The sequence below is a fragment of the Bombina bombina genome, chromosome 1, assembly GCF_027579735.1.
Source record: "Bombina bombina isolate aBomBom1 chromosome 1, aBomBom1.pri, whole genome shotgun sequence".
Taxonomy (NCBI): domain Eukaryota; kingdom Metazoa; phylum Chordata; class Amphibia; order Anura; family Bombinatoridae; genus Bombina; species Bombina bombina.
Window position 1 is genome coordinate 547,675,378 of NC_069499.1, and position 18,981 is coordinate 547,694,358.

The 18,981-nt window shown below is 39.5% G+C and overlaps 1 protein-coding gene across 1 annotated transcript in view; it reads right to left on the minus strand.

Moving 5' to 3' along the window:
* KIAA2012 (KIAA2012 ortholog) overlaps positions 1-18,981 on the minus strand; it is a 306,316-nt gene that overhangs the window by 211,269 nt on the left and 76,066 nt on the right. The window contains exon 9 of the mRNA XM_053713277.1: positions 7,720-7,869. Coding sequence (XP_053569252.1) covers positions 7,720-7,869 — 150 coding nt within the window. The remainder of the gene's footprint in view (positions 1-7,719; positions 7,870-18,981) is intronic.

Sequence of the window (18,981 nt, forward strand, 5' to 3'; positions counted from 1 at the left end):
TTTGTCCTTATTCTTGGCACTGAGAGGAGGGATGTGTTGGCTGACCTAAGTGAACGGGATGGGATGTAGAGTGTCAGGAGCTCTTTCAGGTACTGTGGGCCTTGGTTGTTTAAGGCTTTGAAAGTCAGCAGGCCAATTTTAAAATATGTTCGCCATTTAATTGGAAGCCAATGCAGGGAGTGGAGAACAGGTGTTATGTGGCAGGAGCGAGTTTGATTGGTCAATAGTCTTGCTGCTGGGTTTTGTACTGTCTGAAGGCGATGGAGTTCTTTGATGGAGTTCCAAGAGAACAATCCGGCATGCATGACAACACCACCCAAGGAGAACACCCGCACAAAAAAACACAGGAGAGCGGTTCCCTTACAATGGGCTACTCCTACCTCTCTTTGAGATGTGGACATTCTCACCGCTTACTATAAGCTCCAGTGGACGGCACATCCAAACAGACTCTCATTCAACGGATGGGTAAAGTTGTTGTGTGGTCGCTGATGCAACATGTTTTCATTCTTTGTTAGTGTTATGCAGTTAAATATGTTTTTTGTAGCACAATGTGAATTTTCATGCAAAGCAAGTTTGTCATGTGTCTGACATAGTGGGGAGTGTTGGATGCTGGTCATGAACACCTAGCTTAATTCACATGTAAACACAGGATACACAGAAATTCTTCCCTCACTGAAACCTAACATTAGCGACATGACCCTGCAGTACATACCCGATAGCATTCTCAGGGCCGTAGTACCTCATAGCTATACCGCCTAGACTAGAATAGCACAGGGATAGGCAATTAGAGTACAGAATAATTCTAGAAGCCCACAGGACAACCTAACATTCGACATAGTCAGCTTTGAAGCAAGTCTATTGCAAGAATGTAGCTTTAAAATGGGCCTTGATGATGTGTTAGGCTTTATCTGAATTATCAAAATGTATGATACTGTATGCACTCTGTATGTATATGTACTGTATTGTATGATATTTGCCCCTAGAACAATGATCGTTCAGTATTGTATATAATGTACCACATGACACGGGTAGGTCTGCACGGGGTAGCCGAGAATTAATTCTCCAGGTACCTGTAACAAGATTATTTTGATGGACACAAACCAGCACACCGGGTTAAAGGGAGTGTTATAACACATGGTGGGAGGAAACACGGGGGCACTACACGAGATCAGATTCAGCCCATTCTTTCCCATCACATGCAGTCAAATGTAATCCCCAAGTAGCATGGTCCCTCAGGGGACAATACAAACTCTCAACGGCATGCCTAACATATTGCTAGTTTTGTGTCAATAATAGCCCGGACATACACTAGAAATAGCACAAGAACCCTGGATAGCATAGACAGAACCCTGCGCTTAACAATAACAGTATGGGCGAGCGCAGAGGTGAATGATCGGTACAAATTTAACTTAAATGCAAATATCGGTGCGCATGCTGTAGGGCGTTAATAGAAAATATGCAAAATGTTACTTATATCTGTTATTAAATAGTCATATATTATAAACACATTGGGCTGGGGGTAAGGGATACCACCCTCAGTCACTGTACTCGTCTTATGTATTACTCACCAGAGAGTAGGAGACACAGGTGCATTTGTAGTACCGATACACCACTAGGGGTATTTGAACAAGTGTCGCCGCCACCCCAACCTTATCCTTAAGAACCTATCCATCCTCAGTTAATCTACTCCCCCCTCCCATCCCATTCTGCTCTTCCATCCCCGACTATTCGAGTGAGCAATTTCCTACGGAAACTATAAAGCTAAACGGTCCACAATGCCGGGTCAGGGAACCACGCCACACTAACGTAGGCTGCGTCTTATTACTATTAACGCTAAAGGCCTTAACAGTCCGGAAAAGCGTTCCATAGCCTTTAGGGAATTGTATAGCCAGGAGGGGGATATAATCTGTGTTTAAGAGACACACTTTAAAAAGAGTAGAGAACCTAAACTATTAAGTGCTAGATATCAGAGAGCATTTCTGTCCTCAGGACCGAATAAAAGGCGTGGGTATCCTGATCAAGAACGCGCTTCAATTCCAACCAACACATGTGGAAAAAGACAGGGAGGGAAGGTTCGTCATGGTGGTGGGACTGCCTTATAACAGGCATATAACACTAGTGAATGTGTATAGGCCAAATCAACAACAACACAAAGCAATGAGAGAGGTCATACAAAAGATACTAGAATTGAGTAGGGGTGCAGTCTTTTTGTGCGGGGATTTCAATACACCGTTAAACCCCGTAATGGACACGAGTGGCTCCTCCAGCATGCCCAGGAGAGTACTAAAATCCATCAATCACTAATTACAACAACTCATGGTAAACGACACCTGGAGGGCATTACACCCTAGAGACAAAGATTTCACTTTTTATTCACACCCACATCAGTCATACTCTAGAATAGATTATATAATCAGACCTGGCTACACTATCTCAAGTGTATCATGCAGATATACTACCGTGCATGTGGTCAGATCATTCTCCAGTGTTGTGTGACTTTGTCTGGCCCAAAAAGCCATTACTCCCTTACATCTGGCGATTAGATGAACATCTACTAAAAAACCTAACCCTAACCCTAGGCATAACCCTAACCCTAACATAACCCTTAGCCTAACCATAACCCTAAAACCCCTAACTTAAATATAATTAAAATAAAGCTAAATAAACCTTACACTTATTACCTAAATAATTCCTATTTAAAACTAAATACATACTTACCTGTAAAATAAAACCTAAGTTAGCTACAATATAACTAATAGTTATATTGTAGCTATCTTAAATTCTATTTTTAGTTCACAGGTAAGTTTGTATTTATTTTAACTAGGTAGACTAGTTAGTAAATAGTTATTAACTATTTACTAACTACTCCGTTAAAATAAATACAAAATTACCTGTAAAATAAAACCTAACCTGCCTTACACTAAAAACTAACATTACAATAAAATAAAATAAATTAAATTATTCAAACACAATTTTCTAAATTACAAAAAAATAAACACTAAATTACAAAAAATAAAAAACCACATTATCAAAAATAAAAATGAATTACTCCTAATCTAATAGCCCTATCAAAATAAAAAAGCCCCCCCAAAATAAAAAACCCCTAGCCTACACTAAAGTGACAAAGGCCCTTAAAAGGACCTTTTGTGGGGCATTGCCCCAAAGAAATCAGCTCTTTTACCTGTAAAAAAAATACAAACACCGCCAACAGTAAAACCCACAACCCAACCAACCAACCCCGCCAAATTAAAAACTAATCTAAATAAACCTAAGCTAACCATTGCCCTGAAAAAAAGCATTTGGATGGGCATTGCCCTTAAAAGGGCATTTAGCTCTTTTACATTGCCCAAACCCTAAGCTAAAAAAAACCCACCCAAAAACCCTTAAAAAACCTAACACTAACCCCCAACGATCCACTTACAGTTTTTTCGAAGTCCGGACATCAACCCTCATCCAGCCGGCGAAGTCATCATCCAGGCGGCAAGAAGTCTTCATCCGGACGGCCTCTTCCATCTTCATCCAGCCAGTGAAGTCCTCATCCAGACGGCAAGAAGTCTTCATCCAGACGGCATCTTCTATCTTCATCCATCCGGCGCGGAGCGGGTCCATCTTCAAGACATCCGGCCCGGAGCATCCTCTTCTTATGATGGTCGCTGTAGAATGAAGTTTCCCTTTAAGTGACGTCATCCAAGATGGCATCCCTTACATTCCTATTGGCTGAAAGATTTCTATCAGCCAATAGGAATTAAAGGTTAAAAAATCCTATTGGCTGTTGCAATCAGCAAATAGGATTGAGCTTTCATCCTATTGGCTGATCCAATCAGCCAATAGAATGAGAGCTCAATCCTATTGGCTGATCCAATCAGCCAATAGGATGAAAGCTCAATCCTATTGGCTGATTGCAACAGCCAATAGGATTTTTTCACCTTTAATTCCTATTGGCTGATAGAAATCTTTCAGCCAATAGGAATGTAAGGGACGACATCTTGGATGACGTCACTAAAGGGAAACTTCATTTTACAGCGACCATCGTAAGAAGAGGATGCTCCGCGCCGGATGTCTTGATGATGGACCCGCTCCGCGCCAGATGGATGAAGATAGAAGATGCCATCTGGATGAAGACTTCTTGCCGTCTGGATGAGGACTTCACCGGCTGGATGAAGATGGAAGAGGCCGCCCGGATGAAGACTTCTTGCCGCCTGGATGATGACTTCGCCGGCTGGATGAGGATGGATGTTCGGACTCGAAAACTGTAAGTGGATCGTCGGGAGTTAGTGTTAGTTTTTTTTAGGTTTTTTTTTAGCTTAGGGTTTTGGGCAATGTAAAAGAGCTAAATGCCCTTTAAAGGGCAATGCCCATCCAAATGCCCTTTTCAGGGCAATGGTTAGCTTAGGTTTATTTAGATAGGTTTTTATTTGGGGGGGTTGGTTGGTTGTGTGGTGGGTTTTACTGTTGGGGGGTGTTTGCATTTCTTTTTACAGATAAAAGAGCGGATTTCTTTGGGGCAATGCCCCAAAAAAGGCCCTTTTAAGGGCCATTGGCAGTTTAGTGTAGGCTTGGGTTTTTTTCATTTTGGGGGGGATTTTTTATTTTGATAGGGCAATTAGATTAAGAGTAATTCGTTTTTATTTTTGATAATGTGTTTTTTTATTTTTTGTAATTTAGTGTTTATTTTTTTTGTAATTTAGAAAACTATTATTTTACAGGTAACTTTGTATTTATTTTAGCTAGGTAGTTATTAAATAGTTAATTGAATAATTTAATTTATTTTATTTTATTGTAATGTTAGTTTTTAGTGTAAGGCAGGTTAGGTTTTATTTTACAGGTAATTTTGTATTTATTTTAACGGAGTAGTTAGTAAATAGTTAATAACTATTTACTAACTAGTCTACCTAGTTAAAATAAATACAAACTTACCTGTGAAATAAAAATAAAACCTAAGATAGCTACAATATAATATATATATATATATACAATATAACGGCGGAATAGGGGTTCATAATTTTTTTTTAGTGGTGGTGATGTCCGGAACAGCAGACTAGGGGTTAAGAAATTTATTATAGTGTTTGCGATGCGGGAGGGCCTCGGTTTAGGGGTTAATAGGTAGTTTATTGGTGTTAGTGTACTTTTTAACACTTTAGTTATGAGTTTTATGCTACAGCTTTGTAACGTAAAACTCATAACTACTGAGTTTAGATGGCGGTACAGATCTTGTCAGTTATAGAGTGTACCGCTCACTTTTTGGCCTCCCAGGAAAACTCGTAATACCGGCGCTATGGAAGTCCCATTAAAAAGTTTTTTTTTAAAAGTGCGGTACTGACATTGCATGACGGCCAAAAAGGTGTGTGGTAAACCTATAGCTACAAGACTTGTAATAGCAGCGTTAGGGAAAAAGCAGCGTTATGAAGCATAATGATGCTTTTTCACTCATAACGCAAAACTCGTAATCTAGCTGTTTGTTACAAAACACAATAGAAGCTTACATTTGGAATGGTATAAGACCAAGAATCTCAAAACAAACCCTATATCTGCCCAAAGACAGAGGAGGGCTGAGCATCCCAAACCTACAGCTGTACAGACAGGCAATCATTTTGCAGAGGCTTGTGGAGTGGTGTACAAATGACCCCAAAAAACATTGGATTTAGATAGATCCGTACTACACACAAACAATCCAGGTCATCTTGCGTGGACAGCAAAAAAAGATAGGCCTACCCTGATAGAAGATTATCCTCTACTGAGGGAACTCTTTGTAACATGGGACAGGATTGTCCATACCTCCACGCATATCTCCATGCATATCTCCACACCGGTGTCACCTCTGATGCCTTACATAGATAACCCCGACTTGAAATTGAACATAATAAAAAAGTATGCCCCCAATGGCCGACACATTAGAGAAAACACAATATATCACCTAACACAACAACATCAACACAAATTTAAAAAGTTGGGAGATATCTTAGAAGCAGACACCTCTATGACATGGCTGACATACGCACAAGTAAACCACTACGTTGTCTCACATAGGCATAAGACATCACTTCTCAGACCTGCAACTGAATTTGAAAAATTATGTCTAGCAAACCAGCCACCTTCACACCTAATTTCTATTTTGTATAAGAAATTACAAATATCTGGAGAAGACCTTCTACCAACATACACCAGGCCATGGGATAGAGAACTTGAACTAGGACTGATGCTGAAAAACTGGAAACATATTTTTCAATAACAAAATAGCATCCATCTCAGCTCAGGTTCAGTAGACTAACTTTAAATACCTGATAAGGTGGTACTTGACATCGACCGGACTGAAAGTGATATACCCTAACTCCACGGGCAGATGCTGGAGGGGCTGCACAGATGAGGGAACCATACAACACATTTGGTGGGCCTGTTCTAGATTACAACAATTCTGGACAGACATAATTGCATACATCTGTAGGGTTCTGGAGACCATAGTTCCTAGGGACCTGAAAATATTACTCTTTGCAAGCCTCCCTAAGCTAAAAGACGCAGCAAAACGAAAATTGCTGCTAACGATGATCAGTGGTGCGAAAATGCTGATTCCCAGACATTGGAAATCCACCTTGATCCCCACTTTCAGGGAATGGGAGAAACAAGTAGATACACTTTTACAATTAGAAAGGTACCATTACATTAGACGTAACACTGCGGAAATACATGAAAGGATGCTGGTGATGTGGGGACAAGATTAGTGATCATTAAACATTTACAGTTGCGGCACCTGGGCATTGGCTCACCTCGCCCGCATTCCTACCGAAAACACCTTACCCCCCCCCCTCCCCTACCCCCCCCCGCCCCCCATATTTTGCACTCGGTGGCAACCCCAATGGTGTCACAAAATGATGTACAGCTATTGTTTTTCAGTTGTTTTCTGTTAATATGTTGTACCCGCTTAAAGACTGAAACCCAATGAAAATGGACATTGACGGGTCAATCATAATGTTTATTGTAGACCAAAAAGAGGTCTAAGTTACTACAAGGAGAGATCAAACTGGACATGTGCTGTACTTGAGAATAAGCTCATTTTATTGTGTAATGTTGAGAACATTGTACGCTGTAACATTCTTGATGTGTTATGAATATCCAATGTGCGACATGTATACTCATTTGATCTAAATAAAGCTTCTTTGAAAATCAAAAAACAAAACAATTGCAGCAAACAAGAAGTCAGTTTGTTTTTACTTGGTTGATGTGTTATTCTATTTGGAAAACAGAAACATCATGTTATTACAATGGGGCCTATCTATCAAGCTCCGAATGGAGCTTGATGGCCTGTGTCTCTGGCGAGTCTTCAGACTCGCCAGAAACAGCAGTTATGAAGCAGCGGTCTAAAGACCGCTGCTCCATAACCCTGTCCGCCTGCTCAGAGATTGGGTTGATTGACACCTCCCTGCTGGCGGCCGATTGGCCGCGAGTCAGCAGGGGGCGGCGTTGCACCAGCAGCTCTTGTGAGCTGCTGGTGCAATGTTAAATGCGGAGAGCGTACTGCTCTCCGCATTCAGCGAGGTCTTGCGGACCTGATCCGCACTGTCGGATCAGGTCCGCAAGACCTTTCATAAATAGAGGCCAATGTGTTTACTGTCCCTTTTAAAACTGAATGTCTGTGCTTAGAGATAACTTAAATAGTAGCCCAGATATATAGCTCACTATCAACAAGAATACATTTATTTGCATATATAATATTTGCATTTTTACCTTCTTCATTTTCTCCCTCATCTTCTTCTGGGATGAAGTCAAAGCGGATAGGAATGTTTGTATCTTGTACAGCACCCACAAGAGACAGACAAACAATCTCTCCATCAGGACTCATTATCAGGCTGCCTACAGATCCACTCTTGCAACACTCTGAAAAATAGAGAGAATTAGACACAAAATGTCTAGCAGAGAAGGCAGAAATCAATGCTAAGTATTTTGGACACATTGTAAAACAGACATTAAAGGGACATAAAACCCAACATTTTTCTTTCATGATTTCATGCACCAGCAGCTCTTGTGAGCTACCCCTTGCAGATTTGCGGCCAATCGGCCACCAGCAGGGGGTGTCAATAAACCCAATCGTACTTGATCGGGTTGAATTGCGGCGATGTCTGTCCACCTGCTCAGAGCAGGCTAACAGGTTATGGAGCAGAGGTCTTTAGACCGCTGCATCATAACTGGTGTTTCTGGCGAACCTGAAGGCTTGCCAGACACACGGAGCTTGATAGATATGCCCCAAAGTATTCTTGTTATCCTTTATTGAAAATCAGGAAGTTAAGGTCAGGCTATTTCCTGTCATGTAGTGCTTTAGGGATGTGCAAGCTACCTATTTAGATAAATTGAAGAAAATCTCTGTCAAAAGACACAAGAAGACAGGAGCGCAACTCTGTGCACCAAACAGTACACGGATGATCTAAGTGTAGATTTAAAACGATTTTAATGGTAGCAATACATATATAAACATCCAAACAAATGATTGCAAACTCACATAAAAGCCCTCAAACATATGAGGTATGTCAGCACATCATAAAATAAGTAGAGAGTGCGTCCCACTGCTGGTCTTCTCCTCTCTCTCTCCCAAGATATTCGATAGCCAGTGGGTAAATCCTCTTCCAGCTTAGCAATGTTGATGCGGTTAGGCTGGGACATCCATTGAAAGGGGATGGGAAAACAGGACACCCACCTGATTATTTTTTTATTAAGTTGAAATTACAATAAGATGTTTGTCAGGTAGTCTGATATTGAGGCCTGTGTTCTCATCTGACAGAATGGATGGGACAATTTGATCCTTCCGATATTTTTAGAAAAGTTTTTTTTTTTACATCAATGGAGTGAGGTTGTGCATTTGCATGTGTCAGTATAGAAACTATGGGTCAGCTAATAATAATTACACCTTACATATAATATGGAGTGTCCTTTTTTTTCTGAAATGTGTCCTTGTAATACTCTTTTTGAATATCATTGCTCACAGTGGCCAAGATTCCTAAATAGAATGATGTGTATTAGTACAGGGGCAGCACTGTAAATGAGATGTACTGTGTTTGGTTTTTATATATATATTTGTTGTTTTTCACTGTACCTATTTAATTTTTTAAATTGAGTTAAGTGTGGGCAAATGTGTGGGCAATCTTTGCCTGATATAAGGATAGGCTGTGTACATGTTCATTATGTCTCTGATGAAGCGCCACTAGAGGGCGGGAAACGCTTTCATTCTATCTAGCATTTATTTAGTGTTTAATGTCCCTTTAGCGCATGCAAGCCCTGTTTTTCTGATCATTATCCAAATTTTCTATATGCATTTATAGGGTCATATTGAACATAAACAAAACACACTGACATTTCCCACCGCCATACTGCAAGAGATTTAGGGGTATTAACAGCAGAAGCAATTTAGGATTTCTGATCACTTGAAAAACACAGTGCCAATTAGGGTTGCCCCCTCAGCCATGTTTTCCTGGACACTTATGAGTTACACATGCTGCAGGATGTGCAGAGGGGAACACGACCCCTGGACAGCACACAAATAGTGACCCTTGACAACGCTATTCATGTTCCTCCCTGCACACCCTGCAGCATGTGTAACTCATAAGTGTCCAGGAAAACATGGCTGAGGGTGCAACCCTAGTGCCAATAGTGTAAAACTGTGATCACCCCATAATAATGTTGTCTGTAAAATGTGACTTGCTGCTTTTGAAACTTTTTACGTACCCTGTGGCATTCAGACGTGAATCTAGGGGTATCAATCAATGGACCCGACATGTGCAGGAAAACATTTCCCACACCATAACACCGCCCCCACCACCTTGCACAGTTTTCGTCAGACATGACGGGTTCATGGATTCCTGCTGTTTTCACCAAATTTCAGAGCCAGCAATTAACATCACGCACTAGGAATTTCGACTCGTCAGACTAAAACCAGTCTTAAATGGTCCAATGCTGGTGTTGTGCTGCTGCTGTGCCGCTGACTGGATTTTTTTTTGTTCATTGCACAATTCTCGATACACCCTTGAAACTGTGGTACGTAAAAAGTTCAGTATTGCCGTTTCAGATACACTTCGTCCAGCACATCTTGCACCTACTATCATGCCACATTTAAAGTCCATTAGATCACTGCTCTTCCCCATTCTTGCTGTGGTCTGTATGCTTAACTGATAGTAGGAAGGTTGTTCTGCTGTATTTATACCAAAACTGTGGCCACGTGACATGCAACTTAGTTGAATGAACCATTTGTGTGCACAGCAGGGCTGTACCTAATAAAGTGCCCAATATGTGTATATTTATAAATATATAGAACATATTCTGCTATGTGCATAACATGGGAATGCTAAATATTTACAGTAACTACTTAATAACTAACTAATAGTTAATAAATAACTACTTAATAACTAACTTAATTAATATTGCATAAATATCCTTTAACATGTTTTAATTTACTTGACTGCAAAGGGTTCCAATCATCCAATGGACTTAAATATATGTCTATATATATACATATGTATATATATGTCTGTAAATACAAATATGCACATAGAAATACATAAATACATATGTACACACATATAAACATATACATATTTAGAGATGTATATATCTCAATGTAAAAGCCCTTTGCCTGCCTTTTTTTCCTAACACCTGAGACCTCATATCTTTGAGCCTTTATAACTTTTTTTGTGCAATATTTTTACTTAATAATTTTTAATAGATAGTGTTATTATGAATGTAACTGTACATTTCAATATATTTTTTATGTGTCTTGTGCCACATTTTTGTTTTGCAAAACAGTTAACCAGAGCTCTAAGGTTGCGGTATTCCGACACCCATTAACTTTCAATTGCTCTCAAGCGACCGCGTTTACTTTCAACTTGTAATATGAGCGCTACATCCGACCCGCACAAAACAGCTGCGATACACCTGATATCTTTCGTACATAACTGTTAGTGTGTCACTCGTAACTGGGCCCTAAGTGTTTGGCTAATTTGAATTGTTGCATTATACAGTTATAAAAAAAGAAAAACAAAATCGAAAATGAAAGACAAAAGAACCAACATAAGTTAAAGGGACAGTATACTGTAAAATTGTTTTTCCCTTAATGTGTTTCCAGTTACCTTATTTACCAACTACAGAGTTTAAAATGTATGAGAATTTGCTTTTTAAGGTTTATTTGTGTATATGAATTAGCTGGTTTTGTGTTTTTAAGCCACAACCTAATAAAATGGGTTGAGCTTGTAGGTATAATCAGATATCATTACTTTATCACTTTGTGTCACTTTGTCACTTTGTGTACATATACATGCTTCTTATATCTGTCCGTAAACCAAAGACCAATACTTGGAGAGAACAATGAAAAATGATCATTTTATTACCTTATCTCTTCTATACCCCACTGGGAGTGTTAACATCTTCTGCTGGCTGTGTTTACACAGCTTATCTGTAGCTTGGACCTAAGACATTTTCAGAATAGATGGGGACACCACAGGCTAAATGAACTATTTTAGATACCAATATAAGGGTCAAGGAAATACTTGTAAATAATTTAATACACTCCAGCAGGTAAAGTGGATCATTGGGAACAAATTTTTGGGAGAACATTTTTGAGTAAACTGTCCCTTTAACATATACAGCCTAAAACTGCTAAGAGTACATGACCTAAGATATGCAAAATGTACATTTCTCCATTTGTACTAATGGCAAAACTTTTAACAACTTATTTCAGTTTGTGACTAGAAGGATTCTGTTAACTCAGAGGAGATGACCATTAATGAGATACCTTATTCTTTACCGCTGTTAAAAAATGGTGGTGGGAGTGGAAATAAATATTTATAACGCGGAACTCAAAGGCCAGGCCTGGCGCAGTGCCAAGTTAAAAATGATGCACCGTTCAGCCAAGTTAAAAATGATGCACCGTTCATTACAACTGCTTTCGATTTGTAATTTAGCTCATAGTTAGCTAGAGACCGTAATGTAAAAATAACATGCTATAATGAATAAGAGCATGCACTTTTACCATGAGAATGTCCCTTTAAACATTTTATGACTCATTATTAACTTTACTTGGATGAATATATGCTCATAACATCAAAAATGATTTAAAGAGAGATTTCACCAATCCTACAGAGTTTTTTTTATGGCGTGAGTCAATTTAATTGTTAAATGTGCAGCCAAAATAAAATACTTGAAATTGCATCAAAAATGTGCACAATTTTCCTGGCAGAGAATACAAACACTTGTGTTACATATCAAAGATGTTTTTTTATGCACAACAGATATTTGAAGTTAAATAAAAAAAGTTATGTTAGTATAATTGTTTTTCTCGCATAGCACAAACCATTATTAAGAAAGAAAAACATTGCAATATATAATGGGTAAACATCATGTCATATACAGTGCAGCCATATAATTAACTGAAAATATTAACAGAATACAGTTGTATACATTAATCCTTTTAATAGGCATATTATTTGGATTTAGTAAAATATATTGCTGCAGATAGTGTATTCTCTTTAGAAAGTAATTAAAATTAGCAATTTTACTTTCTAATGTGCTCAAGATATGTAAAAATATGACTTGTCTCTAATGTTTAATCATTTCAAGGGGCATAGAACTCAAAATTAGGCATTCATGATTTACATAACATGTGCAATCAACCCCGCATACACAGGTTAAAGGTACAGTCTACACCAGAACTTATTGTTTAAAAAGATAGATAATCCCTTTATTACCTATTCCACAGTTTTGCATAACCAACACAGTTATATTAATACACTTTTTACCTCTGTGATTACCTTGTATCTAAGCCTCTGCAGACTGCCCCCTTATTTCAGTTCTTTTGACAGACTTGCATATGAGCCTACCTAGATTTAGCTTTCAACTTTGAACACCAATAGAACAAAGCAACATTGATGATACAAGTAAATTGGAATGTTGTTTAAAATTACATGTCTTATCTGAATCATGGAAGTTTATTTTTGACTAGACTGTCCCTTTAACACCTACAGTGTCACTGATAGAAGGCTCAAGAAACTATTAGAGAAGATCATTTTTTTCATAGCAGGCACATAACAAACATTTTAGCAATTTTCCATTTCCTCTTTCTCCCCATAATATCTTGACATTAAACAACACTACACCTTCTACTCCTCTGACACCTACAGTATAAATATTTCACAAACCATAAAATCAACAGACTCACTTTTAAACTTTCTGTACAGCATCTCACTCTGCCAGTTAATAAGCAATGACTTTAGTAATTAAGGTGCAAGACAAAATATAGGCTCTCTAAGAGCTTCCCACTGCGCCAAAAGCAATGGGGAAACCTAGTCCCATAAATAAAGTCTCATTTCATTATGATGTTGCCATATTCATACAACCACAGGGCTATATCGTGTTCCTTCTCATTTGTCCACTACAGAATGATATACATGTGCTTATTAAGGTAATAATAAGGATGTCAATAGTGACTTACACAAGATGTTAGTCATCTTTTTTTATATCTGTTTTGCATCTAAGAGAAGATAGTTTAACATTATTATTTTTTTGTAATCTGATATTCCTTTACTTATTCATATATTGGTCATGTTCTATTGAATTGATGTAACCCCTTTGCTACTGAGAATTGCAGAGAAAAATGTTCCTAAAATACCGGTGAATTTTTAGCATTTTTGCTATCTCTCCACTTAAACAAAAAAAGATGATGCATGGCTTTGCCATTGTTGTTTTGTTATTAGAAGCCTGCTAATTGCAGCAAGGCACCATACTTCTGAAATTCCTGGTAATGAAGGGGTTAATTACAGATCTATTTCTTTCCCAAGATATGGTGAGTCCACGGCTTGAGTAATTACTGTTGGGAATATCACTCCTGGCCAGCAGGAGGAGGAAAAGAGCACCACAGTTAAACTGCCAAGTATCACTCCCTTACTCACAACCCCCAGTCATTCTCTTTGCCTTCGGTGTATGCAGGTGGTGAAGTTTAGGTGTCTGAAGAAATTTTTTTATTTCATCTACAAACAAGTTTTGGGGTATAGCCGTATTCCACGTCATTCCTTGCAGTCGGGTAGTGGTGGCTTTAAAGCAGTTAGGAACTTGTAAAGAGGTACTTACTGCATTTTCCTAACAATTGCTGCCTTAGTTTAGAAAGCCAAAGTTGGCTACTTTTTCTTTTTCAAAGGTCTCTGTGAAGAACTGTCTTCTCATACCTTGTAACTGTCTACATGCCCGACAGCGGAGCAGGTAAGTGCTTTTTCTTCCAGTTGGGGAGACCATGCACTTAACAAATTAAAAGACACTGGTTTTTTATTGGGACATAGATAATCCTGTTGTATGGGTAACACTGAGGCATGAAGCAGGCACTGTAGCATGTGTGAGACTAACATTTAAACTCTTCTAAAAATAAAGTATTTTTCTGCACACAAAGGGTTAACATTTAATTCTAAAATGTTTGGCACCCCCAAATACCAAGCAGGCCAATACAGTTGCAAGCTATGGCTGGCCGCAGAGCAAAAGTTTAAGTGCAGCTTTTACATTAAAGTTTAGCTGTCTGGAATTAGATGTTTTTTTTCTGCACACAAAAGGTAAAAAAGTTTAATTCAATTTTTTTTTGCATCCCAAAAAAAACAAGCAGGCTATGGCTGCCAGTACTCTCAAACAAAAGTTTATGCGAGTACTATAAAGTTTAAAGGGACAGTACTAAAGTCCAAATAAAACTATTATGATTCAGATAGGTGATGTCATTTTAAACAAATTTCCAATTTAGAAAAGAAAAGAAACAAAGGCGCCAAAATGGCCTAGTACCACCATAACATGTGATAATGTAAATGTGTCAAATGGCTACTCACACGTGTAATGCACCCAATAGTGCTAGCAAGGCAGGCTGGAACTTCACAGTAGCCCAGCTTACTGAAATGAGGCAGGTAGCTGCACAGGGCAAAAGTACTTCCAGCACCCTCGCAGACGATTCCGGAGTAAAGAAAAGGGAACTACCATAGCCTAGTACAGTTATAAAACAAAATTTATGCTTACCTGATACATTTCTTTCTTTCCGGATATGGAGAGTCCACAACGTCATCAATTACTAGTGGGAATATCACTCCTGGCCAGCAGGAGGAGGCAAAGAGCACCACAGCAAAGCTATAAAGTATCACTCCCCTTCCCACAATCCCCAGTCATTCGACTGAAGGGAAATGGAAAAAGGAATAACACAAAGGTGTAGAGGTGCCTAAGGTTTAGACAAAAACAACTGTCTTAAAATAAGGGTGGGGTCGTGGACTCTCCATATCTGGAAAGAAAGAAATTTATCAGGTAAGCATACATTTTGTTTTCTTTTACTAAGATACGGAGACTCCACAATGTCATCAATTACTAGTGGGAACCAATACCCAAGCTAGAGGACATAGATGACTAGGGAGGGAGAACAAGACAGACAGACCTAAACAGAATGCACCACCGCTTGAAAAACCATTCTCCCAAAAGAAACCTCAGCTAAGGCAAAAAAATCAAATTCGTAAAACTTTGGAAAGGATGCAGAAAGGACCAAGTTGTAGTCTTGCAAATCTGTTCCACAAAAGCTTTATCTTTGTAAGCCCAAGGAGAGGAGACAGCCGTCGTGGAATGTGCCGTAATTCTCTCAGGAGGCTGCTGACCAGCAGACTCAAAAAACAAAACGAATTATACTTCTCAACCAGATATAAAGAAAATTAGCAGAAGCTTTCTGACCTTTACATTTTACAGAGAAACAAACAAACAGGGCAGAAGACTGACGAAATCCTTAGTCGCCTGTACATAAAACTTTTAAAGCACTCACCACATCCAAGAAGAGCAGCAAATCTTCCTGATTAGAAGAAGGATTAGGACATAAAGAAGGAACAACAGTTTCCTGATTAACATTTCTTAGGAAGAAAACCCCAACTTAGAACGAAGAACTGCCTTATCAATATGAAACAAAGATAAGACGAATCACACTGCAAAGCCGAGAGTTCCAAAACTCTCCAAGCAGAAGACATAGCAAAAAGAAATACAACCTTCCCAGATAATAATTGAATATCTATGGAATGCAATAGCTCAAACGGAGCCTGCTGCAAAACCTTAAGAACAAGGAAGGACCAACAGACTTAACACAGGCCTGAATATGACCAGGACTTGACATAAAGATAGAACATCTGGAGGTGCCTATTTTGGGGGCGGAGCGTGCGGGCGTTCTGAATGGCCGCACCAGCCTAAAGCTCCTGCTGCAGTGGGGACGGAACTCTCCCGAGGGCCACCTAATAATCTTACCAGTGCCCTAAAACTGACACCCAGAGCACTGGGAAGGACTAAAGAATGTAACGCTGTCACTCACTAGCCCTGGTAAAGACTCCAGACCTTGCATTCTGACATCGGCATAGGCCGCGGTTGAAGCCTTTTTCCAGTAAGAGCAGGGACGGAGTCCCGAAATCACATATCAGCCCGAGCCCACCCACTTACCTGCTGAGAGCACGGAGCCTTCACGGACAGCTCGGAGACCGGCATGCCATAACACCCGCTCGTTACGGATCTTCACACAGGCCCGGTAAGCTGTATCTTTTACCGCACCCACATGGCAGTCGCCATTTTTAATAGGGCATAACAACAGAGGCCTTATGACACAATAAAAGAGCCACATACAACCCTAAGCTCCGACAGCAATACCCACATCCACATCAGAAGCAATGATCTAGACAGAATTACAAGGACACTACTCATTTTATTATGTATTGTGAAAAAGCTATATGATTGTACAGATCTGATTTACTCCATTTTGCCAGAGACGCATAGACACACTGTCACGCTGCCTGATAAACATTAAAGACAGAGGTGAAAGAAAGAGGAAAAAAAGACAAGCGAAGACAAAAGTTTATTTAAGGGGCAAATTTATCTCTACCATGTCACAGCGCAGGGTCACAAAGCCTGACAAAGCCTTAAAATCCACATCTACATCGTGAGCTGTTAATTCCTTTTTTAAAAAGACAGATAGCACGAAAAAGAAAACTGATATACCACAGGCCTCTAGCGAAGATGAAGATTTATGTGATAGCCCACACGCACAGGAGCCCTTGATATTACCTTCTAACCCACATTTACATCTTAAGGAAGCACCAGTAACATTAAAAGCTATGGAGGACTTAATTGATCAAGTGAAATTATGCATTAAGGCTGAGTGTGCGGACCTAAAGAGGGACATTAATGAGCTTGGATTTAGAGTGGAGACATTGGAAGATGATAGGGAAGAAATCACTAAGGAAATGGCAGAAATGTCACACTCCATAGAGGCCCAACAATCACAAATCCTTGAATTAGAAAATAAGCTTGATGATGTTGAAAATAGGGCACGCAGAAATAACCTCCGTATACGCGGAATCCCTGAATCAATCAAAGGCGAAGATATATCAGAATATTTACAAAATTTATTTCAGTCTCTGGCAATTTCTAACCAACAAGTGATTGAACCCATACCTTTGGAAAGGGCACATAGATCTCTGCGACCAAAGCCGAACGATAATCAACCCCCAAGGGACATTATAATCTGTTTCCTGAGCTATAAGGATAGAGAGAAAATTCTCCAACTGGCTAGAACACAACCACATTTCTCTTATCTGGGTGCAAAGGTCCAAATTTTTCAGGACTTATCTACTAGAACGCTGCAACTCCGAAAGGGATTTACCACCCTCACCTCCCACCTAAGAACCCTACAGATTCCTTACAGATGGGGATTTCCCGTATCACTGCAAATTATTAAAAATGGAAAACGTCATGAGTGCAGCTCCCCAGAAAAAATTGAAGATTTTTGTAAGCTGCTGGACATTCCTATCCCGGAAACCACTACTCCTCAACCGGAGGCACGCAATCTACCACAACCAAAGCCTCAGAGACGTCTCTGGTCCGAAATAGTTGACAAGAAAAACAGAAAAAAGATATGCCCAGATCCCTCCACCTCAGTGGACAATACCTGAGCGAACCTACCCTTACTTCGAAGTCCTATCAGCAATACGGGAAAAATCTTGAACCTGATCAGAGGCCGGAGCCTCGATGGAAGAAAGACTCATCTGGAACTTATGATTCAGGCTAGCACTGGATCACAGTTGTGCAATCGTGCACCAGTTATGGAAATTATGTTTGTGCTATCCCTCACTCTTTTCTTGTTTGTTTGGAGGGTTACATACAGAAGATCTGTCTGATTGTGTCCCCTCCACGGAGGACATGACCAGCTTTGACCTGGACTAACTACGAATACCTTGAGGTCGTGAGTATAAGTAGTAAGATACAAAAACGGGACACTGTTGAATGACTAAATAATGAGCTAATTCTCATCTTGTCTGTCTGTGAGCTTAATTACCTCAGACTGTTACACTAAAATTGTTCTTCTATACCTATGTGACATCGTTAGTAACATGTCAAGATGTGTGTAAAATACTTAGATGCGCCCTCTAACAGGGCATTGGTTTATGTTAATGTTATTGGTTTCTTGTCTCCTACCCTCGGTCTGTCGGGGGAGTTCCGTCATGCTGTACTCATCCCCCTACTCAGTCCTTCTACTTTATTCCTTAATTGTTTCTACAACCTATCTCCTTCCCACTAACCTATCCCCCTTCTTTCCATTCTTTTTTCTTTCTTTCCTCCCTCCCTTCTTTTCCCTTTTCCCTTTACAGTTAAAAGAGTATCTGTTACAAGTTTTCATTTTTGTTAAAACAGTTTAGACATTCAAGTGTACTAGACAGTGAAGTATTTATCAGAGTATACATTATAACAGGGTTGGTTTTCCACATATTTATTTTTGAAAACAAAAGCACACCTCCATAAGTTTAGACGCTAACGCTAAGGGTCAAATGCCTGAACAAAGCCAGCCTAGTCAATTTCGGTTAGCCACACAAAATGTTAAGGGCTTCCTGTCCCCTCAAAAACGCTCCATAGCATTTCATGATTTCTACAGAAAAAAAGTGGACATTATCATGACACAAGAGACTCACTTCAAAA